This window comes from Notolepis coatsorum, assembly GCF_963971535.1.
Source record: "Notolepis coatsorum genome assembly, chromosome: 12".
Lineage (NCBI taxonomy): Eukaryota > Metazoa > Chordata > Actinopteri > Aulopiformes > Paralepididae > Notolepis > Notolepis coatsorum.
Window position 1 is genome coordinate 22,495,386 of NC_140176.1, and position 24,252 is coordinate 22,519,637.

The 24,252-nt window shown below is 43.8% G+C and overlaps 1 protein-coding gene across 1 annotated transcript in view; it reads right to left on the reverse strand.

Annotated features, from left to right (window-relative positions):
* Positions 1–24,252, reverse strand: part of tgfbr1b (transforming growth factor, beta receptor 1 b) — a 148,428-nt gene that overhangs the window by 88,196 nt on the left and 35,980 nt on the right. Inside the window, exon 2 of the mRNA XM_084326295.1 lies at positions 841–1,092. Coding sequence (XP_084182421.1) covers positions 841–1,092 — 252 coding nt within the window. The remainder of the gene's footprint in view (positions 1–840; positions 1,093–24,252) is intronic.

Genomic DNA, 24,252 nt, shown 5'->3' on the forward strand with positions numbered 1-24,252 from the left:
GTATACTGCTCAAGATAGGTGGGTATACTACTGAAGATAGGCGGGTATACTACTGAAGATAGGTGGGTATACTACTGAAGATAGGTGGGTATACTACTGAAGATAGGTGGGTATACTACTGAAGATAGGTGGGTATACTACTGAAGATAGGTGGGTATACTACTGAAGATAGGTGAGTATACTACTGAAGATAGTAGGGTAATGGGTATACTACTGAAGATAGGTGGGTATACTACTGAAGATAGGTGTGTATACTGCTCAAGATAGGTGTGTATACTACTGAAGATAGGCGGCCGTAGGGCTGCACGATTTTGGGAAATAATCGAATATATTGCGATTGCGATTAAATTTGCGGTTATAATTAAAAAAAAATTAAGCAGCCCCACACAGGTTTATTGTCAAATGCGGCTTGCATCTGGCCTACGCGGTGGGTCTTTTTTGGGACACCGAGCCTGAAAATGTTTCTTTTTACCTGGGAATCGATACCGGTACCCAACGCCAACGGTACCTTTTTTTCTGTACTTTACTCTCCCTCTCTGAAGACTAAACTTCACAACACACAATCTAAAACCCCTTACCTCCCTCTCCCAAACCGATCTTGTATCTCAATGGGACTTCCTGGTTAAACAAATATATATATTTTTTATGTTTAAAAAAAAAAATGTGAAAAAAATTGCGATTAATTTTTTTTTGCGATTTGATAATTGCATCATTCCAAATCGCGATTTCGATTTAAAATCGATTAATCGTGCAGCCCTATGACCCCACCCCCCTATGTGCTTCCATGGTAATGAACCGATAGCTGGGGGCCAACACACTGGATAGCGTGCGAGAGCGTACCTGGGAAGACGCTGGGGTCGGGGTTCTTGTTGCAGTAGTCCGTGTAGCAGCACATGGGGTAGATCCCCGTCTCGTCCTTGGCCGACACGGCGCAGATGAAGGGGCGGTCCCGCGGGATCAGCTCGAACTCGTGCACGCACATGCTGCGCTCCGTGGTCATCCGGCTGCCGGAGCGGCTGACCGCCACGAAGCACACGCCGTCCGTGGTGCAGCTGGAGTTGGCGCTGCAGCGCTCGCAGTAGCACTGGAGGCCTGGAGGGGGAGGAGAGCAGAATGGAATAGAATATAAATATACTTTATTCATCCCAGAGGGAAATTCGGCACACAGCAAAAATCGATCACAGTAAACATTTAGGTAGGCAAAGCAAAAGTCACAAATAAGAATAGAAATAAGACTAAGAATACAATTTAATTTAATTTAATTAGGTCCGGATATACATTTGCTATGTTATGTATATACATTCTAATATAAAATATACAGTAAAAAAAATATACAGAAATATACAGTAGTGTACAGTTGCAGTGTAAAATTGTACAATGTCGGAGAGAGATCAAATGGTTATGTTGTGTATATTGGCTGCGTTTCACACCGCGTGAGAGTGTTGTGTGTTAAGAGTCTGTTTCTCCGATATATGAGATGCGTACAACAACCACCACGTGCACTTGTTCGGCGGTTCAACGTTGCTTAAGAAAACGGAACAAAAAACAAACAAAAAAGACGTCAAGGCTAGATAGAAGACGTGAAAAGGAACGGCACAAAAGTGGGGAGCGATGAAAATATTTTACTGAACCCACCGAATGGATAGAGATAGAGAGAGTGAGAGTGAGAGTGAGCGTGAGCGTGAGAGTGAGAGAGAGAGAGAGAGAGAGAGAGAGAGAGAGAGAGAGAGAGAGAGAGAGACTGTAGTAACAGGTCTGCTAACACTGCTGCCAAATTGCCTCCAGGCTGCTTCCTCCCTGCTGTGTGTGTTTGAGTGTGTGTGTTTGAGTGTGTGTGTGTGTGTGTGTGTGTGTGTGTGTGTGTGTGTGTGTGTGTGTGTGTGTGTGTATTAAAGATTGTGAAGACATTACATCATCATCACCACCACTACTGCCACACTTTTACGCTCAAAAACGTTCTCCTTCCACAGACTCACGGCCTCCCCATCCATCTCTTTCTCACGCTCACGCGGTTTACCATCACTCTCCCATGAACGCACACACACACACACACACACACACACACACACACACACACACACACACACACACACACACACACACACACACACACACACACACACACACACACACACACACACACACACACACACACACACACACACACACACACACACACACACACACACACACACACACACACACACACGTGTCGACTACAGCGAGCAGAGTAGTGGAGAGAGCAAGGTGACACCATATGGCTGAGTGCACAATATGGCTAACATGCTATAAAGAGCAGCTGCGGTTTATAGGCCAATAATTCTCAAGATACAGCCTCTCACTTTAATGACAATATTGGAAGATTTATCCTCGGCCTCGTAATAAAAAGGCATCCGTTTCTCAAAGTTTAATCCGCTGAAAGGTACCACGACGCCACAAGAGAATGCGGAATAGTTTGATCAAAAGGATTAGTTCCCTTTCATTAGTTCAAGGATTAGTTCTCTCTCATTTCATGGTACCGCTGGTGGAAGAATTTAAAAACGACTTGAAACTTGAAATCAGACGTCAAGTCAAATCACAATTGCAATGTGTCGATGTGTAGGCATTCCTCACTTGACCAAGTGGTTCATCAAGCCAGCACATGTAATATGAAATGGGACTTCTTTTTATTTATTTGTATCTCTTTATTTCCAACCTTTTTTCTTTCTTTCTGGAGGTCAACCTGCTGAACAGGAAATCCTATTTCACGTTATCTGCGCTGCCTGGCTTCACACCTGCCTGGGCAACCAAGTTATATTCACCCTTGCCCTGCGTTGACTAGACTGCTATGCGCTCGTGGTCTATGGCTGATAGTGATACTACTACTTATTTTTCCATGTTGCATAATAATTCTACATCAAGAGGTCTTTAGTCCTCCAGCTATAAAACCATGTGTTGGCTATGACCTAGCTTATTTCAAAGTAGGCTAGCTGTCACAATGTCTGCTTGGCTTTCTCTGGGGGTTTAAACCATTAGCAATGCCTAATAGACCGAGCTGAAGTAAAGCAGGACAGACTCACTACACTACACAGAAAGCACACTACGTTACCCTCAGCTACACACCCACACACAGATGCAGGACAACACCTTCCTGACTCCCAAAGACAGATAGCGTGTGGGGGGGGGGGTAGAGCTAATGTAGGCTAGGCCAAACGGTATGCCTGGCTGAGCAGGCTAAAAAGGTAGACTCTATGTAATGTCGTCAAGTGGCGACCTCTAGATAAAAGAGCCCGGCTTGGTGTTGGTACTTTGTTTACATGTTTTGTTGTGGTCTGATGTGTGGTTTGGAAGTTGAGTGGGGATAGGGAGGAGGGGTTGCTAATTGCTGACCACACCTCAAGCTCTGCCAAGAGAGGTCTGGAGAATTTCACAGTATAATAAGTTACTAAACTTACTAAAAACCAAACATCAGTCCAACACAAAAACAAATGAAACAAAGTGCAATACCAAGCAGGGCTCTTTTACCTAGAGGTCACTGGGACATTACAGATTCTACTTTTAAACCTCAGAGTAAGCCCCCCACCCCCCATCAACACCTTGCTAGACCCTGAATTATTGACAGGGCAGACGTATTTAAACCCAATGAGACCCAGGGACAGATTCTACTACTACGAGCTGTCGACAGGGCTTCCCCTGGCTATTATAGAGGCGTGGGTGGTAACATCAAACATGGGTTAAGGTTAGAGTGTTAAACACTCAAACCATCTCTGAGCAAACAAACAAAGCTGAAATAGATTATTGGAAACTAGGGATGCACCGATCCGATATTGGTATCGACCACCGATATCAGTAAGATAGCTGGATCGGGTATAGGTACAAAAAAATATATATCGGATTTTTTTTTTAAATAATAAATAAAATAAGAAATAACCATTCAGTACATTTATATCTATGTGTTAATTTGTTACATTCACTAAGGAAAGTAATGTTTTAAGTCAAGCCTGAAGTTGCCTTGCACAAAATTATTATCCCAGTCTCTTCCACACAGTGACAGTGAGGCATACAGTTTATTAATTGAATGAATGAATGAAGTTTATTTTCTGTCTTTGTTTACAACAAATCAAAAACACACTTGTGATCCTTTACAATTCTTAAAAACAAAATATATTTTAATATATAAAAAATAAAAAAAACGTGGATTAAATTATATATTTTTTTTACTTTTTTTGGAAGAAATATTTGGACAATGGGTATCGGATCGGTATCGGTATTGGCCGATACCCAAACCCAAGTAACGGTATCGGGACTGAAAAAGTCGGATCGGTGCATCCCTATTGGAAACAGTTCAGAGAATAGTGCCTAATAAAACCTAGACTAGTGCAGTGCTGGGAGACGCTTCTGACAGCGAGATCTGTCATCCCGTGGTAAAGGGGATTGGAGGGAAGGCATCGTTCCCGAATGTATTCACTAACATTGAATTCCATTAGCCTGGTTCCGTTTTTGTAACCGGCTCCACGTTAATAAAATACCCAGATTATTTTGAGCTCTGAATCAAATCCTCTCTTTATCATATCTTCATTCTCTCTTCAAACAGATAATGTCTGAAATATATATACCTCCGCACTGCAGCGTAATGATGAAGTAAAGCTAGGTTGTCTTGTAAACATGTACAGTACCGAACACACGTAAACAAACCAGTAGCCCACCATCACTTGCAGGTTACTGGCGCATGCTCAATGAATAATACATAGAAGTATTGTACAGCACAAGTTGCGGTCATGGTGTCAAGAGTTTGCCAAAAGCTGCGTTTCGCCTGTCCACACAAATACAGGCAAAATATATATTTTAATGTATTTATTGAAAGGATAAACCCCTTGAGATGAACCATCTCGTTTTCGAGGGGGGCCTAAACACAGAGTAACAAGAAAACAAAACACAATACAACGTACAATACAATCATGCATACTGACAGTCCAACACCCACAGATTCCTCCTGAGAGGATAACTAAGTAAATACATTTCACACAAAAGAAAAAGAAAAGAAAGAAATTAAAAACAGGAGCAGCTTGTCTGGAGATGAGTGAACAAGGATGACTTAAAGCGGGAAAAGAGGTAATATCTCTCTGAGTGAGCTGGGAAGATAAAAATGAATTGTGATGAAAAAGCGACCGAAAAAGATACTCGTTAGCTGGCTGACTAATTGAAACAAAGAAATCTGGTGCATCGCAGAGCCTGAGGCAACCGGATTTGAATGCTACATCAATTGTGCCCTCATCCCCAGATATCGCTGCTGCTCATTATAAGCGAAATCGTCACTGGTGGAAGAAAACCTCGTAACTCCATTAAATAATTTTTTGTGTGTGTGGTTTTACAAAGTTTAAACAATGGGAAAGCATTAAACCGATCATCCGTCTAAACCCTGTAACTCTATTCGCCCTCAAATCTGTGTTCGTTTAGGGGCGACTGGGTGGCGTAGCGGAGATTGCGCTCGTCACCAATGCAAGAGGCTGCGGTCTCGACTCCCGGAGTCAGCATTGCCTGCGGCTTGGGCCAGTCGTCATACTATCTCAATTGGCAAAGTCAGCGGGTGGAAGTTGATGGGCGGGGATTGGACGTTGTGGACAGCGACTCCTACAGGTCGGTTGGGTGACGCCTGTGTACAGCAGAGACGGGAAGTATCGGGGGCAGCGTGCGTGAGCCTCCCACGCGTTACTCCTCGCCACTGAGAGACCGCGCTGTCTGGTGAAAAGATGCAACAGGGCAGCTGCCTCCTCGTGTACCGGAGAGGGGACACGTGATGCAAGGCTTCTATCCTCACTACAGCCGACCAGTGGGAGGCATAGTCTAGCAACGTTCAAGACAGGGGAGGGGAGAATTGAAGGGGAAAATAATTGGCGATACGAAATTGGAGTGGGAGAAAAAAATTGAAAAATAAGGAGAAAAAGTGGATTAAAAAAATATATCCGTGTTCGTTTTTTTCATCTCCTGAAAAGTTGGGTTTTTGGAGTTACAAGGTTTTCTTCCGCCAGCGACGAAATGCTAATGGTGTCCGTGCTTCTCGCTCTGCCTGCTGGTGTGTGAACACATCGCTGGAGCCGAGGAGGGACCCGGGAAGATTTATGGATCATATTTTAGGTGGAACGCTATCGCCAGTCCTTCAACAGCGACGGGGGGGGACCGGGGGGGGGGGGGGGGGGGGGGGGGTCAACACAGCATGAAGCCACAAACGCTGGAGAAAATGTTACCTTGAAATATCAACAAGCAGCGCTAAGGACTCCCAGCACCAACCCTCGAAACAAAAATAACACTACGTTAGGGAGGCCAAACGCTCTGCCGTAAACTGGGCACTGAAGAGGGATGGGACGTCGAGCCCAAAACAAAACCCCTCGCTAGAATAGAGATGTTACCGAACACAAATGCCTGTAGGGCCTACGTTCTCGCCGCACCTCTCCCAATATATAGGACTGTTTTAACCGTTTCACTGCCACACTACAGAAGGTTAACCCTTTACTATCACACCGACGGTCACTCATCGGGTGTGTGATAGTAAAGGGTTAACCTTCTGTAGTGTGGCAGTGAAAGGGTTCATCTGCTGTTGTGTGGCAGTGAAAGGGTTAACCTTCTGTGTATTGTCACGGTGAAGGGGTTAACCGGTTGGTAGTGCGGCAGACGGCAGTGAAAGGGTTAAGCTGGGGGGGGGGGGGGGTGCTTTTCACTTTACGTCCCAATGTGAGCACTAAAGCAAAGTAACGTAGCGACAACAAACACTTGAACTGACTTGTTGTTACTTAATTCCATCCGTCTGTACTTGGCTCGCAAGTTGTGATGGGAGATCCCACCAATACACCGACATTGAATTATGGCAGGAAAAAACACAGATTATTTTGAAGCTTTGTATGTGTGTAGGTTGTCTGCGTGTTTGTGTACACGTGTGTGTTTGTGTCTGTCTATAATTTTTTTTGTTTGTATACGTGTGTGTGTGTGTGTGTGTGTGTGCGTGTGCGTGTGCGTGTGCGTGTGTGTGTGTGTGTGTGTGTAGGGCCTTGGGTCTGATCAAGGTCAGTAGACACTCTTCTCTCCAGATTCTCAGACAAGCAGACAGGAAGGGAGGGAGGAAGGAAGGGAGGGAGGGAGGGAGGGGGGGAGAAGGGATGGATAAAAAGGAGTAGGAGAAACCTAGACAGAGAGACCAACGAGAGAGAGACCAACGAGAGAGAGAGAGAGAGAGAGAGAGAGAGAGAGAGAGAGAGAGAGAGAGAGAGAGAGAGAGAGAGAGAGAGACAGACTCTGGAGCAACAGGTAGAATTAAAGCATCCCAAAAAAAGGAACAAAGAATGCTGTCTTCAGAATTCCCGTGTGACTCAATAACTTCAGACAAGGAAGTTAGATAAATAGTTTACTGTCTGTCCCCCATGTAAATCTCTCTCACACACACACACACACACACACACACACACACACACACACACACACACACACACACACACACACACACACACACACACACACACACACACACACACACACACACACACACACACACACACACACACACACACACACACACACACACACGTGTCAGTGAAGCACACTGTACGTCAACAGCTGTCTAGACGACCAAACCAGAATAAAAACAGCATGTGTGTGTGTGTGTGTGTGTGTGTGTGTGTGTGTGTGTGTGTGTGTGTGTGTGTGTGTGTGTGTGTGTGTGTGTAGGTGTGTGTGTGTGTGTGTGTGTGTGTGTGTGTGTGTGTGTGTGTGTGTGTGTGTGTGTGTGTGTGTGTGTGTGTCTCTCTGCATGTGTCTGGCATGGCTGAGGATGTGCGCAGATGATTTAAAGTAATAACATTTTCCATACAAATAAATGTCTATTTTTCCACAGCAGATATAACACAATGGTGATTCTATATATTACCCAGTTGATCTAATCAGGGGTGTCTGGCAGGACATTCCCAGGAAAGACATCTGCCACACGGGACGTGAGAGGTCCAAGTGACAGCAGTCTATTTGGAATGAAGAGAAGAGACTACCTCGTGGATTTTCAAGATGGAAAGCAAGTCGATACAGTGAAGACGCTGTATGATCAACAATAGATGTTGCCAAATCAAACGAAAATAATAGGATGATACAGTTGAATTTAGACCTTGATAATCACCTGTTGGGATAAAGTAGTGTTGTTTACTGGAGATGGGCTAGCTATACACTCTTTAACAACAACTCAAAAGGCCCTGTTCACATTCCAGCCTTAAAATGCGTCTTGGGTGATCCGATCATAAGTTAGTGAGACAGCTTCATACGGGTGTTGTTGCACCCGGAACAGATCACATTCAGAGTAGGGCTGTGCGAATAATTTGCTTCGCGGCAGTGCGCTTCACCCCAACAGTAGTTTCAGCTGGTGTTGAGAGGGAGGAGGGAGCCACGGCGCATTTCTTCAGTTATTTTGAAACGTCTTTGGTAACTTGTAGAAGATGACAGAAAGGCAGCTTTTGGTCGAGAAGAAAGGTAAAACAAATTCAGTCAAATCTCTGTTCTCAAATCAATGAGTAATCGTATTTAATTTTGCCATAATCGAGCAGCCCTAATTCAGAGGTGGTAAGGGACACATATGACCTCACTGAAGGACCTGACCTGACCTCGCTGAAGGACCTGACCTGACCTCACTGAAGGACCTGACCTGACCTCACTGAAGGACCTGACCTGACCTGACCTCGCTGAAGGACCTGACCTGACCTCGCTGAAGGACCTGACCTGACCTGACCTCACTGAAGGACCTGACCTGACCTCACTGAAGGACCTGACCTGACCTCACTGAAGGACCTGACCTGACCTGACCTCACTGAAGGACCTGACCTGACCTCACTGAAGGACCTGACCTGACCTGACTGAAGGACCTGACCTGACCTCACTGAAGGACCTGACCTGACCTGACCTGACTGAAGGACCTGACCTGACCTGACCTGACTGAAGGACCTGACCTGACCTGACCTCACTGAAGGACCTGACCTGACCTGACCGCGCTGAAGGACCTGACCTGACCTCACTGAAGGACCTGACCTGACCTGACCGCGCTGAAGGACCTGACCTGACCTCACTGAAGGACCTGACCTGACCTGACCGCGCTGAAGGACCTGACCTGACCTGACCTCACTGAAGGACCTGACCTGACCTGACCGCGCTGAAGGACCTGACCTGACCTCACTGAAGGACCTGACCTGACCTGACCTGACCTCACTGAAGGACCTGACCTGACCTCACTGAAGGACCTGACCTGACCTCACTGAAGGACCTGACCTGACCTGACCTCACTGAAGGACCTGACCTGACCGCGCTGAAGGACCTGACCTGACCTCACTGAAGGACCTGACCTGACCTGACCTGACCACGCTGAAGGACCTGACCTGACCTCACTGAAGGACCTGACCTGACCTGACCTGACCTGACCTGACCGCGCTGAAGGACCTGACCTGACCTCACTGAAGGACCTGACCTGACCTGACCGTGCTGAAGGACCTGACCTGACCTCACTGAAGGACCTGACCTGACCTCACTGAAGGACCTGACCACGCTGAAGATCTGACCTGACCTGACCTGACTGAAGGACCTGACCTGACCACGCTGAAGATCTGACCTGACCTCACTGAAGGGCCTGACCTGACCTCACTGAAGGACCTGACCTGACCACACTGAAGATCTGACCACGCTGAAGATCTGACCACACTGAAGGACCTAGTCGACTGTGCGTCACATCCTCTGAGGTTTTGTGGCTATGAACCTTTTGCTATAGAATTCTAAGCTATGAACACAGCAGAAGTGAAAACAGCTGCTCTCCTATTCTTCCTTTTTTTCTCCTCATCTTAAAGTTGACTCAAATTGCGTGAGCTGCTGCTTTGTCCATGATGTTTGAAATTTCCGAGAAGCCCATTATATAGCCAAAGCTATATATATATTTTTAGTTTTTATTTTTTTCTCAAAAGAAAATGTTTACCCCCCAATCAGACTCCTCTATTACAGCATGCTCCCCTTCGGCAGCCCCTTGGCTCTTCATAGCCACAAGCAATCCCAAAACAATCATTAAAATACATATTTCTTGCTGACTTTTCAAAATAATAAAACAATGATCCCCCATAATTCGCTCTGTGCACAGACTCCCCTCTCTCTTCACATTGTTTTCCCCTGTAGCCTTTAATAATGTGTAAATTAGGGCGGTCAATATGCACTTTTCGGATTCATTTGAAAATCATAACACGTAAAAGGAAAAAAAAAAATACTTTGCAATTAATCGCATGACCTTTTGTTTTACCCCAACTGCCTTCCACAGCCAAGTTTACATTCCCGATCACTCTCACATGCAAACTAGGAGAATAACAAGTGACGAGGCATCCCTGCCTGAATGTCTTATTTCATTATATAAAGTTTTCCAAATTGACTCTTGGATTAAACCAAGTTTTGTAAACGATGCAGTGATGAACGGTCTTTGTATTAAGTACACAGGTTGAGTTATGCTCTACTTGCTATAATTATGCTAACGTTAGGCAGCATGGAGATCGTCAGAAGGAGTCGTCTGCCAACAAAGATCACATCAGACATCAGAGAACAAAGCTTATTCACAAAATGGATCACCATTCAACGTTATTGAAGACCCATGTGAAGTACTCATGATTACATTTTCCATAACCCTTTTTTCCCCCATGCATTTCATGCATTCCACTACACACATGAGTGCATGCTTACCAACTGTCCGTCTGCAACACTACTATCACCAACATCTAAGAAGGGAGATCCCCCCTTGAATGGCCCTTCTAAGGTTTCTCTCCTCCACACTGCCTGTGGAGCTTTTTTCCCTATTGTTAGGTTTTAGTGAGTTTTTTCCTTACCTTCGCGTGGGGCATGTCTGGGAGTGCTTGCATTCTTTCATTTATTTGCATTCATCTAAAAATGTTTGGACCTTATGGTGTTCTTGTTCTGTTCTTGACTTATTGTTATGTTTCTTCTTGACTTGTTTAAAGAAGATCTGTACGGCCCATGGGGACATTAACATGTGTTGTCGGGCCCTATAAATAAATTTGATTTGATTTGATTTGATTATGATCGCAGCCCCTACCGATGCATTATTGCATTTGATACATTTCTTTTTTTTAATTTGCTAACACGCAACAGCCCGTATACAGGCCCTCTTGAGGATGATTTGCCCACCGGCGCGACGCACCACTTTGCCGACCTCTAGGGGCTCGGTGTGCATATTTTTAATACAATATATATATTGAATTAAAGCCCTATCGGTTGCCTGCCGATTGGCGTTTCAGGCGACAAAATCCGTTAAGCGGTTCTCGAGTTACATGCCGATATTATATGATCGATTAGTTGATTAATATAAACGATTAATTTACCAGAAAAATCAACAATTGATTCCATTTGCAATTGAATATTTCTAAATGTTTAACGAGTATCCTCATCCTTTTTAGCTTTATAAAAATGTTAAAAAAACAAAACTACCAGCCAGAGATTTTTTACTGCCCAAAAACTATAAATGGCTTTTAGGATATTTCCATGAATTACTATATGAATTGTGTGTTATCTCTCCACTCCACGCTATGGTAGTGCTTTTGCCAGCACATGAGATACGATTAAAATGTATTTTTTATATATAGGCTATATACATATATAAATCAATATCTTCCTTTTGAATAAAATAGGCTCAGGAATCAGCATTGTTAAAGCTAATTAGCCTAATCCATGTCAAAAAGAGTAGCCTATAGTAAATGTATACTGTACACACACAAAGAGTGAGGGAGAATAGCTTATAGCAGACTTAATGATTTTACAATATGTTTACTAATGAAGTGAAATATCGCAGCCCCTGAACTGTGGAACAGCATCCCTACCTCCATTAGGCTCGCCCCCTCGATAGATGCCTTCAAATCGAGGCTCAATACCCACTTCTACCTACTAGCCTTTCCCGTTCACTGACTCATGCCCTGTTTTCCTATGTGTTTGCCTGTGTGCCATCCCATAAAACGGAGTGTGATTGTTGTCAATATGTATCTATGTGTATCTACCCTCTGTACAGCACTTTGGTTGACACGTGTCATGTGAAATGTGCTATATAAATAAATCTGATTGATTGATCAACTATCCAGTTGGTTTTTATAGTATGACCTTTTGGCTACTGCATTGATCATCATCATTGAACGTACAGAGAAAGAGAGAGAGGGAGAGAGACGGGCTCAGTGGAGAACATGTGTGGCTATGTGAGCGATGTGCTGTGAAAACACATTAATTCATGAGTACGACTGAAAAATGCGATACAGTAGGTGGTAGTGAGAAAGTTGAGTTAATAGTGAGTGGTATATGCAATTTGGAGGCAACTATAGGAGTATGGAATTAATTAGGGGTGCACTGGTCTATCGGCCGGCCGATTCTAACCAAGTCGTGAACCCCGGTATCGGCGTTGAACCGAATTATTTTTTTTTTATCTACTTTTCTCCCCCTTTTTTTCTGTATTTTTCTCCCATCCCAATTTAGTCGTTATGCCAATTCCCTTCCCTCCCTTATCCTGGTCGTTGCGCGCATTATTTGCCCCACACTTGGCCGGTCTAGGGAGGGTTGATAGATAGTATCACATGTCCCCTACGATACATGTGGAGTCAGCCAGCCGCTTCTTTCACCTGACAGCGAGGACTCTCACTGGGGGAGGCGTAACGCGTGGGAGGCTCACACTACTTCAGTTCCCTCCCTCGCTGAGCAGGTGCCCCCGACCGACCTGTAGGAGTCCGCTGTTTACAACGACCAGGATACACACCCCACCGGCTTCCCACCCGCTAACACTGCCAATTGGTAAGTATGAATTTTCCATTAGATAACATTTACAAAAAACATTGTATATGTCGTCAATTGTAGTTCTTTCTATAAAGAAAATTGCAGTCCGTGCACCTCTAGAATGTATGTGTGATTTTATGAGATAGGCCTAATCAACTTTTGGAGACAGCTGTCAACTCAATGGTCTTGGAAATACATGTTTCTGATCTTTCCAACGTTCTCCGTTGTCATCGCCTGGGGAGTGGTTTTTATGGTAGACTATCACACTATGAGAGGAGAGGAGAGGAGAGGAGAGGAGGAGAGGAGAGGAGAGGGGAGGGGAGGGGAGAGGAGAGGAGAGGAGAGGAGAGGAGAGGAGAGGAGAGGAGAGGAGAGGAGAGGAGAGGGGGAGGGGAGGAGAGGAGAGGAGAAGGAGAGGAGAGGAGAGGAGAGGAGAGGAGAGGAGAGGAGAGGAGAGGAGAGGAGAGGAGAGGAGAGGAGGAGAGGCGATGCGAGGCGAGGCGAGGAGAGGCGAGGAGAGGAGAGGAGAGGAAACAAGAGAAAGAGGGGAGGAGAGAAAATAAGAGGAGAAGAAGAGAAGAGAGGAGAGGAGAGGAGAGGAGAGGAGAGAAAATAAGAGAAAAGAGGGGAGGAGAGAAAATAAGAGGAGAAGAAGAGAAGAGAGGAGAAAAGAAGAGGGGAGGAGAGAAAATAAGAGGAGATAATAGAAGAAAAGAGAAGAGAGGAGATGAGAGAAGAAGAGGAGAGAAAAGAAGAGGGGAGGAGAGAAAATAAGGAGAAGAAAAGAGGAGAGGAGAGAAAAGAAGAGGAGAGAAGTGTACGTGTGTATGCCTTAGATGACCACAGATCCATCAAAAGCTCAAAGAAGGTTACAGCTGGCAGGGTGCACTAACACACACACACACACACACACACACACACACACACACACACACACACACACAACACACACACACACACACACACACACACACACACACACACACACACACACACACACACACACACACACACACTTGGGGACATGCAGTGTGTGTGCGTGTGTGTGTGTGCGTGGTGAGTTAATTAATAACAGGGTGGTATTCAGCTGAAGAGCATGAATCACAATCTGGGAGCCAAACAGAGAGAGAGAGAGAGAAAAAGGGTGGGGTGGGGAGGTAGGGGGTAGAAAAACACCATCATTATAATTCAATCCGGTTAGGAAATAAAAATTGATTGCTACCAGTACCAAATGACACAGTAGTGTCGAGGCATTTATCTTGAAATAAGTCACACAAATAACACACACACACACCTGGGACCGTCCAAGCCAGAACAAGCTGCCGGGCTATTAGGCTGAGCGGAGTTGCTGCCGGCACCAAAACTATCAAGCAATTTCTTTGGTCAGAGGAAACATCTATATTTATTAGGTGTCATAAGATGACAGTCAACAATCTCTCTCTCGCTCACATCCCACTTTCTTCTCTCTCCCTCTCCCTCCATTCATATCCCGCTCATCACACCATGCTGTTTTGCTTTGCCTTTACAAAGTAAACACAAGTGTGGCCACCACTGGTCAGCCTGGTACGATACCCAACTCCGGTGCCAGCCTCTAGCTCCCTAGGCAACGCTACAGGGCAGGACGTAGAGCAGGGGTCTCAAACTCGCGGCCCGCGGGCCAATTGCGGCCCGCTGGATGATATTTTTTGCGGCCCCCTACTTGACATCAAAGTAAAAAAAAATATATAATAATAATATTTTTTTTTTACATTTTTACTTTTTTTTATTTTTTATTTTTTAATGCTGTGGGACTTTGTTCAACTTGTCAGTGCTGTAAAGTTTAAACCTTTTAAAATCTTAGACAAACAAAACACTTTGCTTTCATGAAATATTGTAAGCCGTCATTTGAGGTTTATAAAAGCAGCACAATGAACACAAATCTGTCAGTGCAGAGTCCGACCTCATCTTAAATAACAAACAGCATTGCTTGTTGTAATTAACAAAGAGAGGCAGAGTTGATTTGCAAAAAATTATAAAAATCATATATATATATAATATTTGATGCGGCCCAGCCTCACCCAGACTCTACCTCCAGCGGCCCCCAGGTAAATTGAGTTTGAGACCCCTGACGTAGAGGGAGTGAGGTTTTCCTGGGAAATGGAACCAGGCCTTTTTGAATGTAGAAGCTATGTGTAGTACTGTACACAGACACACACAACCACAATATTTACACTCATGCTCACTGGTCTACAGGCCTTAAAAAGTTTAATTTGGGAAATTTGGAAATTAAAAATGACCATTCGAATGTGTGAAAAAAAACCTGTTGCCTGTAGACTGTGCAAAGAGCAACTGGTGTATCAGTCCACTATGACTATATGAGGAACCCGAACCACGTTAAAAATACGACTTACCACTAAGCTACGAATGAGTGTAGCTTGTTAGCTGCATTTGGAAAAGATGATACAGAAGATAGCTGATATCTACTAACATAAAGGCTACTCTGTCGGTGAGTTAGTGTATATAACTACAAATTTGTGTTGCCAAAGCACAGCCCAATGCCTACTATTTACAACTGTAGTTAATGGTATCTAAACGTGCTAGCATACTTGCAGACACTCAACCACAGTGGAAATAAGTATTTGTCAGATCACAACTTGCCACGACTTTTTTTATTTACATGATTGCAGAAGGGATTAAGAGCTTAAACATCAGATGGACACTTTTATTGATATTTGTCATCTTCCCCCGTCACATCGGTTATCTGATCATTTTGCCTCATTGAGAAGCGCAAGAAGAAGTTGCCTGGGTAGACGACAGCTAAATAGGTATATATAGGTTTACTGAAAGTTCTAAATATCCTTGTTTGAAAATAACTGATGAATGTTGATTCATAATGAATAATGTTGGGTTATTATTATTATTAATTCTTATTTCCTGGGCTAGTTCTTATTTTTGGAGTATTTTTTCATTTTTATATAAAAGTACTTGAATACCGATTACCAAAGCAACCCATGCATTCGGTTCGGCGCTACTAAACTTTGTCAATTGTTACGTGAGGGGAAGAAAATGGACAGAAAACCGCCTTGGCCACGGCACAAAAACATGGTGTGAAATAAAACAGCCCCACAGAGCGGCAGGCGTATAAGAAATCGAACAAGTCTTGATTGTCCCTGGCTGTTTCATAATGCGTTTTTTTGTTTGTCAAATGTGAAGATTTCTCTCTCCCTCTCTCCCACTCCCTCCTTCTTTCTCACTCTCCCTCGCTATATTCCACTTTTTTCATCCCTTCCTGCCCGCTGAGTCTGAGAATCGCTCTCACTGATTTGCGTCACGGGGCCTGGAAGTACCACTGTCACGTCTTCTTCAGTAAGACTGCACTATTGATTGCGAGCTGCAAATGTCAACAACCAGTCAGCGGAATTCTGATCCTCATCTGCGAGAGTTGAGTCACCACGGAAGAAAGGAGGGGGGGGGGGGGGGGGGGGGGGGGGTGGGGGGGGGGGGGGGGCATTTGGTGATGTGGAAAACTTTTACTTCAATCAGAATCAGAAAGGTCTTTATTGCCAAGGCATAACAAAAAATATTGTTTGGTTCCTGTTGGTTGTCAGTTAAGGCCATGGGTAGGTAGGAATTTATTTTATTTAATTTTTCCCCACGGCGACTATGGATAGGGAATTTCTTTATTTAATTAAAATGTTCACAACAACATGGATGCATGTACTCTGCCAGCATGTTTAATATCCATAATACTAAAGGTTTGACTAAGATTTGTATGAAACTTTATTGTAAAAAAAAATAAAAATCAGATATATATATATATATTTTTTTATATATATATATTTTTTTAACTCATAAAATAAATTGGGTCGCACCTAAATCGGCAGGGTCGGTCGGCAACCGGAACCAAACCATTATTTTTGTTAGGCCCATGTATACTTTTCACATACAAGGAATTTGCTTTGGACGTTACTGGTGCAACATTAACAGACAGATAATACAATAGAGTGGTGGAGTAAAATAAAATGACATATTATGAGCTGACAAGTTAAGCACAATAGAATAATATAAAATAATATTATTATAAAAATATAGGCCAGGGCTGTACGACTGTATAAGAGGTTGAATAAAATGATGTGGGATATAAACTAAATTAAATATAGCTCAATAGATAGATATAGTACAATTATAAGTAACAAATTAAAATAGGAGTAGGAGTAGTAGTAACCCCTCAGCTGCCAGTGATGTAGGTATGATGTATAGCGTTGAGAGGAGAAGGTGAATATAGCCCATGTCGTGATCATAAAGACACTCTATCCTCTCCCGTGTCGCAGGCCTCTTTGTGTGTGTTTTGCCCTGAGAGGCCTCTGTTGACCTGAAACACAGAGCTATGTGAAACTCTGCCTCCTCTTGCTGACCGAGGTGGCAGCGTGTCACACAAACGCGCACAAGACTCCGAGACTCAAGATGGCCGCGAGTAACCGATGATTTGTTGCAGCTGGAGGACACTGGAAGCTGTGGAGCATCATGGGTACTGTAGTGCGCCTGACGTTACCGCGGAACGTTAGTTTTGCATTGGAATACAGCCCACTTAGCGTCATCTATCCAGGCGTTTATTACTTTGCACAGTTTTAAAACCCTAATTACTGACCTTCTAAGTGTGCAAATGCTTCTCTGCTTAATTCCCACTGGTTACTGTACATGCTGCATTAATGTTATGTTTGATGCTTAGCCTAACTTGACCTTCCCTCTCAAATAATCCCCTGTAAAAAAAATGTTTTGTGTTTGTGTGTTTCCAAATTGTGTCGCACACAACATGTGGCACAACATAGCACTCATAGACTATTGATTAATTAATTAAATCGAGTACTCGATTTGGGAAAACATTACTCGTGCCCATCCCTAGTTCAAATACAACGCGATTAGATATTGCCTATAGATATTGCCTATAGATATTGCCTATAATTTAGAAAATGTCCCATTTCTGTAAATAACAACAATATCTAATGTTGGACCAAAGACATTAGCAGGATAAAAGACTATATACCATGTGTACAATGCTATGAAGAGCTTCTTCAATTGGCTGAGCGAGGGAGAGAGACAGAGTGTGAGTGAACTTTGAATGAACACACAAATTGCCTAGTTTGGCTGCTCTACTCAAATGTCACTACATTAAATATTAGCTGATGTATTTTTAACACTTTGAAACAAAGGTAAGTCCATGTAATGTCCAAATGTCAACCAGCAGGGGGGGCCATGCTTCGAGCCATGCTGCACGGTCCATGCTGAAGCTAACAGTTACCTAGCTCTCTCCACCAAAGACATTAAAGCTAGGGCGTGCACTCCCTATCTACACAATACAAGCAACATGTTCCCATTGCTACTGTGCCATTAGAGGCAAATTCAGATAACTCCACCTATTTTCTACCCAGAAGACAACACTTGCTTCTTCCTCATTTTCGATTCAGCGGTGGTTGGAACACTCCGGAATTCTCCGCATTACTGCCACTTAGCTAGCTCTCTCTCCACCCATTCTGCAAAGGTCCATGATGGCACCAACTGGTAGCTGGTTCTCTCTCTCCTACCACATGCTAACACCAACAGCTAGATAGTTCTCTCTGCACGGTCCATGCTACAACTAGCTCTAGCCGCAGTGCTCCGTTCCCCAGAGCTGCAGCGCCACTATAATCCATTAAACACGACCATTACACCCACATGCCGTAACCAGGCAACACAGCCAACAATGCACAGCAGAGCTGTCAGCCGGCAGGATAGAGCCCCCCCCCCCTCTATCATGCCTTCATCTCTTGTCTATCAAACCCCACCTCTCTCTTATCCTTTCTCCTCCTCCCCATTCCCCTCTCCTCTTGCTATACTTCTCACTTTCTGACAGTGGGGGGGTCACTGAGAACAATAGGTGGAGCGAGAGACGAGGTGTGGACGCCCGGACGTCAACATCGCAGTACTGGGGCATGATATTAATTCAGTGTGTGATCCGCGTGGCCATCCAGACGGATGTTGTTTGCACATGCGCCCCGGTCCCCCGGTGCAGGACCTCATGGGGTGCTTTAAGCCTCTTCCCGATACGATAAACCCATTACATATGAATGTGAATGCCGATAGAATGCAAATCAACTAGCATTGAATGATGCTTTTGGTGAGTCTGCGAGAGAATAATAGAGCGCAACCCAGAAGCTCTTTTTATGGTCCTGCTGATTGCCATGTCACTGGACAGCAGATATTGGATATTGGACTTATAGCAGGCTACACCAGGCTACTCCAAATGAGTAAACTGCCAGTTTGGAGACAATTAATAACTCTGAAATTAATTAATAGTGGATTTGTCCTTACCAACCCCTTCTCCATGTCTCTCTCTCTCTCCCTCTTCCTCTTTCACAGAGACATCCTAGTTTGGCAGTTCCGGGCAGAAGGAGTCGGAGTTGAAAGAGCAGTCTTCATGTTAATCATTACCCTGACTAGCCAGCCTGCTTATTCACTCCCATCTAATTAATAAGTGCCAGATGGACGCCTGGGCAGAGCCGGAGCACGGCCGTTTACAGACAAAATTAAGATGTTTGCTTCGGTTAAAAACAGACTGCCTGGCCAGCAAATAAACTAGGAACTGACAACGGATGTGAATTTTTAAGCACATGGGCCGTGGGTGTACAGTAGGAGCCAAATTCTAGGATGAAAATTGTATCTGTATTGCCCCATTAGACATATAGTTTATTATGGTCTTTGTGCTTTGTGTTTATTAATATATGTCATAATGAAATCCAACATGGAGACGTACCTGGTCTACTCCCCTTTTCCCCCATGTTCCCCCTAACCACTCCTATAACATGGCACTGTCTGGCAGGTAGTCTAAGCTCAGGTAGGCCCCAGGTATCGTTGTTGACCGCACTTAATTGCTAGTTTATGTTAATTTACCAAACCCTTTTTTGTTTGTTTTATAGTTATATGCAGCTATTGGGGCTGTTGTGATAATAAATAATTTGCTTAAAAATAAATCCTGTTTATTTTACAAAGTACATCTTTATCATCTTTTCTTTTGGACTGCAATTCGGAGCGTGTCGGACTACCAACGTCATACCTGGAGCCTCAAGGCAACTTTGGTTCGTAGGATTGCCTTTACAGTGGGCAATCTGAAAGGAGAAATATGTGAAATATGTGGGGTGTTTTGAAGAGAAATGTTACTGGATAATTGTCTTACTTCAAGAATGAACCAGTTGATATCTGGCCTATTTTGTAGGCTAATGGGATTTTGAACTTTTAATAGAAGTCTCTCCTCTGATTGCTTTGTATGTTTACTGCCTGTATGGCTATCCTTTTTGCCGTCTTCAATGTGAAAATAGGGCGGTTATTCTTGCTAGCAGGCCTACAAACTGGCGAGGTAGCTACATTGCGCCTGGCTGTTATTAGATGAAACATAGTTATCCCTTTGTGTTCTGTTCAAACCGATCCCTCCTGCAAGCTTTTAACTAGACAAAAAAAGCTGTTTCATTGTGTCGAGAGGCGGTGCACCCAGTTGGCTTTGCAATAGCTGTATAGCTCCATGCCGGGCCCACAGTGAGCTCTGGACATCTGGACATGTAGGCCCCCTCTTCTTTGAAATGCCAATGCCATGTTCCACATTGTCTCATCACTAAGATACCTTGGAATAGAGAGAGTGCATCTTCCAAGACGAGGGGGAGATATAGATAATCTCCTACTGAGGAGAGAAGTATGGTGGATCCATTATCTTAAAACGATGGCACCAACAGGACTCAATGAGGACTTTGACATTAGACCTTATTTGTAAATTTAACTTATAGAGGGAGACAGTCAATGGACTTTGTTTTTGTTTTTTGTTTGTGTTTTTTTCATTTTTGTTTTCAGTGACTAACACTGCTGCCTATCTGTAAATTATGTCTTAAATGTTGTGTTTAACATAGCTATTTCTCTAATCTTCTAAAAAATGTCAAATGAAAATAAATTGTTACTTAATCATGTATAGAATGTACAGTATCATGCAAATCTTGGGACCGCCCCTGATCACCAGGTGGGGCTGATATTCAATTTAGTTCACTTCCTGTATAAAAAGATGTCAGTGTTGTGTTGTCTTCATGCTTGAAGAAGACCAGAAGGGTCGAAACGTTGCATCTGCCTTTTTGTCAATTAAACACCTTGGAACTACTAATGAGTTGCGAGCCCCGCTTTGTTTTACCACATTTCGTATAAGACATGCTCAGACCAGCGGGTATCAGGCTAACTAGTCTGGATTCGCAGAAGTAGTCGAAAAAGCTGTGGGTCGCAAATCTCGGAGCGGCACAGCCACTAGCCGAGAGAGAGACGGAGCGCTTTGTAGCAGCTGGGGGCAGCTTTTCTGTTGCTAATATTTTGCAGTTGAAAGCGGGATAATGTAGTTAATGCTGTTTGTGGGGGGCGATCCTTTCGGGAGATGCAGAGAAAGGCATCACTATAGGAGCGCCTGCGTGACCCGTGCGTGCGTGCATCCAGTACAAAGCGTCCCGCAAATGAGCCTGCGATGTGCTGCCGCCGCTCAGACACAGGAGTAGTGTTGTCACGATACTGGAATTTCGAACTTCGATACGATACCTTGAAAAGTATCAATATTCGATACCATTTTCGATACCACGGGGAAAAGGGTTCAATCTTAAATTTTTATTTAATTTTTTTTAATACATTTTGCTTTTGTTGCTGGTTGATTCTCCTCAGCTTCTCTCTGGTACTATAAGAGAAGATAAATATAACACTTTTAAAATCCCCTTTGTTTATCTTTAGATCACACATTTAAAAATAACTGTTCATCTCACTTCAATCATTTGTATTGCAGAACATGGTATCTTCTCAAGCAGACGGATGTAAACACTGTAATCTGTGTTGCATGTACCTGACAAACTGAACTGTTTGTATTAGTCATATTCCGACTTAACTGAATGCACACGTGTGTGTGTGTGTGTGTGTGTGGTGTGTGTGTGTGTGTGGTGTGTGTGTGTGTGTGTGTGTGTGTGTGTGACTACTGTACTATTACAGGTATTGAAATGAACAATGCAACTTTTTTTTGAATAATTAAATATAGATATTTCGGGAAATGAGTATTGAAACCGTTTTAAATATTCAGAATCGATATGTATCGATTTTTCTATATTTTTGACAACACTACCCTGCATAGTCGAGATGCTGGGCAGCATAGGAGGAGTGTGGAGGGGAGGCTCACTAGCTTTTATTTGCGGCGCACCATGGTGTTAGCACGCTGACCCCGGCGTCCCTGAACATATTTGCTCACATAACCTTCCACGATATTGCAAAAGGCCTCCACTGAGCCTAGATCAGCACTCTTGACACATTGAAGGATTTAGTGTCCCTGTGAAGAAGTGAGTCCTGAGGTAGGTATGCTATAATAACCAGTAGGAACTAAAATGATGCACCCAGAAGCCAGAACGCTAGCCAGGCCCCATGTGTTTCGTCTCGACGTCGAGCACAAACACAGCAGGCCGCATTCCGCGTGGCAAAAGGTAACTGCTGAGCCCTGTCGAGCGTTTGACATACACGGCAGAGGAATGCAGCGGGATAGCCTTGTAGTACTAATCTAAAAAGTACCGTGGTGTTTGCTAGGGCCTAAATCTTAGGGCATAGAGAGGAAGTATGCACTGCAGTAGCCAACCAACCTGGAATGTTCCCAGTGACCGACTGTCCTCGACCTGAAATAGGTTTACTATTCCATGCCTGGGATTGAGAGGAGATATTCCCTTTTGTTGTCCTCATGTCCCTGTCTCCTGTCCCTTTGTCCCACCACTCCCAATGATCGGACTCTTTTCAACTTTAAAAACACCCTCCGTTGCACCCACCACCACACTGAGCGCACCGCCGCTGCCATCGCTCCTCTCGTTCACAGCGTGTTTTTCTGGCCCCTGCAGGTAGACATGACCTGTTGGCACGGAGCCAGGGACAGAATGGAAACAAGACTCCTCCTATGCATAGCGAGTGAGGTAGGTGCTGTGAGAACATGTCTCTCCCATGGGTGTATAGCCCAGGTGGAGTAGAGTGTCTGTACAGGCAGAACACAGAAGTTACCTAGACGCAACATAACTATTATTTACAGCAGGTTAGACACCCAAACTGGGTAGCAGCAGAGACGGGAAGGAACCGGGACATGGAACTCCCTGGCAACCTCCAGGAACATAAGCAGACAAGGGACTCTCCGAAATGAAAGGAGTGAGCCGTGAAATTGTTTATACCAGTAAAAGTGGAGGAGGCTTATAGGCCATGTTCGGGGGCTTTTAAACTCTGAATTCAGTCATTCATTCAGCAGATCTTTTTTAACACATTGACTGCCAGCATTTCTATAGAACAGTCTGCAGCCTCTGACAGGGTTTTCTTTTTTATCATTCTGGCTAATCTTTCAAAACCCACAGAATATTCTGCGATATGACTATGAACACATGAATTCTCTCAAAAGACAGAATAGGATGTCTACTTTCATCAGGAAAAATGTGGGTTTCTAGCATGTTCCGTTCTTTAGTTATTGGTAGTTAAATATAGCTTGTTTTCACCAAAAACAGCTGTCTGGGAACAGAAACAGAGAAGAACGCATTTTTGTGAAACAGGCTCAGTCAAAAAAGTGATTTGACCCTTTTATTTTTGCATTTAGTGACACATCACTGACAAAAGACATCTGCACAACATTGAGAAAGTGCTTTTGAACATACTTTTATGTTACTTTGCACATTCAAGTGCAACTTGTGCAAGCTTAGTTCAGCTCATTTCAAACTCAAAAGTTAAACTTTTCAAAGTTATAATACATCAAATAATAACTCTCTCTCTCTATCTTCTCTGTTTAATTTATGTTCTGTTCTCTGTGTATTATTATATTCTACAGGCAAATATATGTGGCTAAAGCAGCACACGTGAGTATATAGGCGTGAGTATATATTGGTCAAATGAAAAATTTATTTTCTCCAGTGGATTGGGTTGACAGCGGCACAGCTGGGCTATTGTTCAAATGTTGTGAAAACAAAACATGATTTCTCCTGTGGGTTGACTAACGCATCCGTTCATCAGATTGTTGCTTTGCTAATCGTAGCTCAGCAAGTATTTGTTTCTGTGTTCTGGCTGGATTGTCAAAACGTTGCAACTACAAGAGACTGTAGGAGGTGAGAGAGAGAGAGAGAGAGAGAGAGAGAGAGAGAGAGAGAGAAGAGAGAGAGAGAGAGAGAGAGAGAGAGAGAGAGAGAGAGAGAGAGAGAGAGAGAGAGAGAGAGAGAGAGAGAGAGAGAGAGAGAGAGAGAGAGAGGCGACCAGTGGAATGAAACTCACTGCTGTCCTTATAAATGATATATTATGTTGAGATGGTTGAACATTTTAGTCTCGGCTCAAACAACATTTAACATTTAAGCCAATTATATTTGGAGGGTGAAAGCTGGCACGTCTCTTTCAAAACACCTATGTCAACATTTCTGAGAATACAGCATTAGCAAA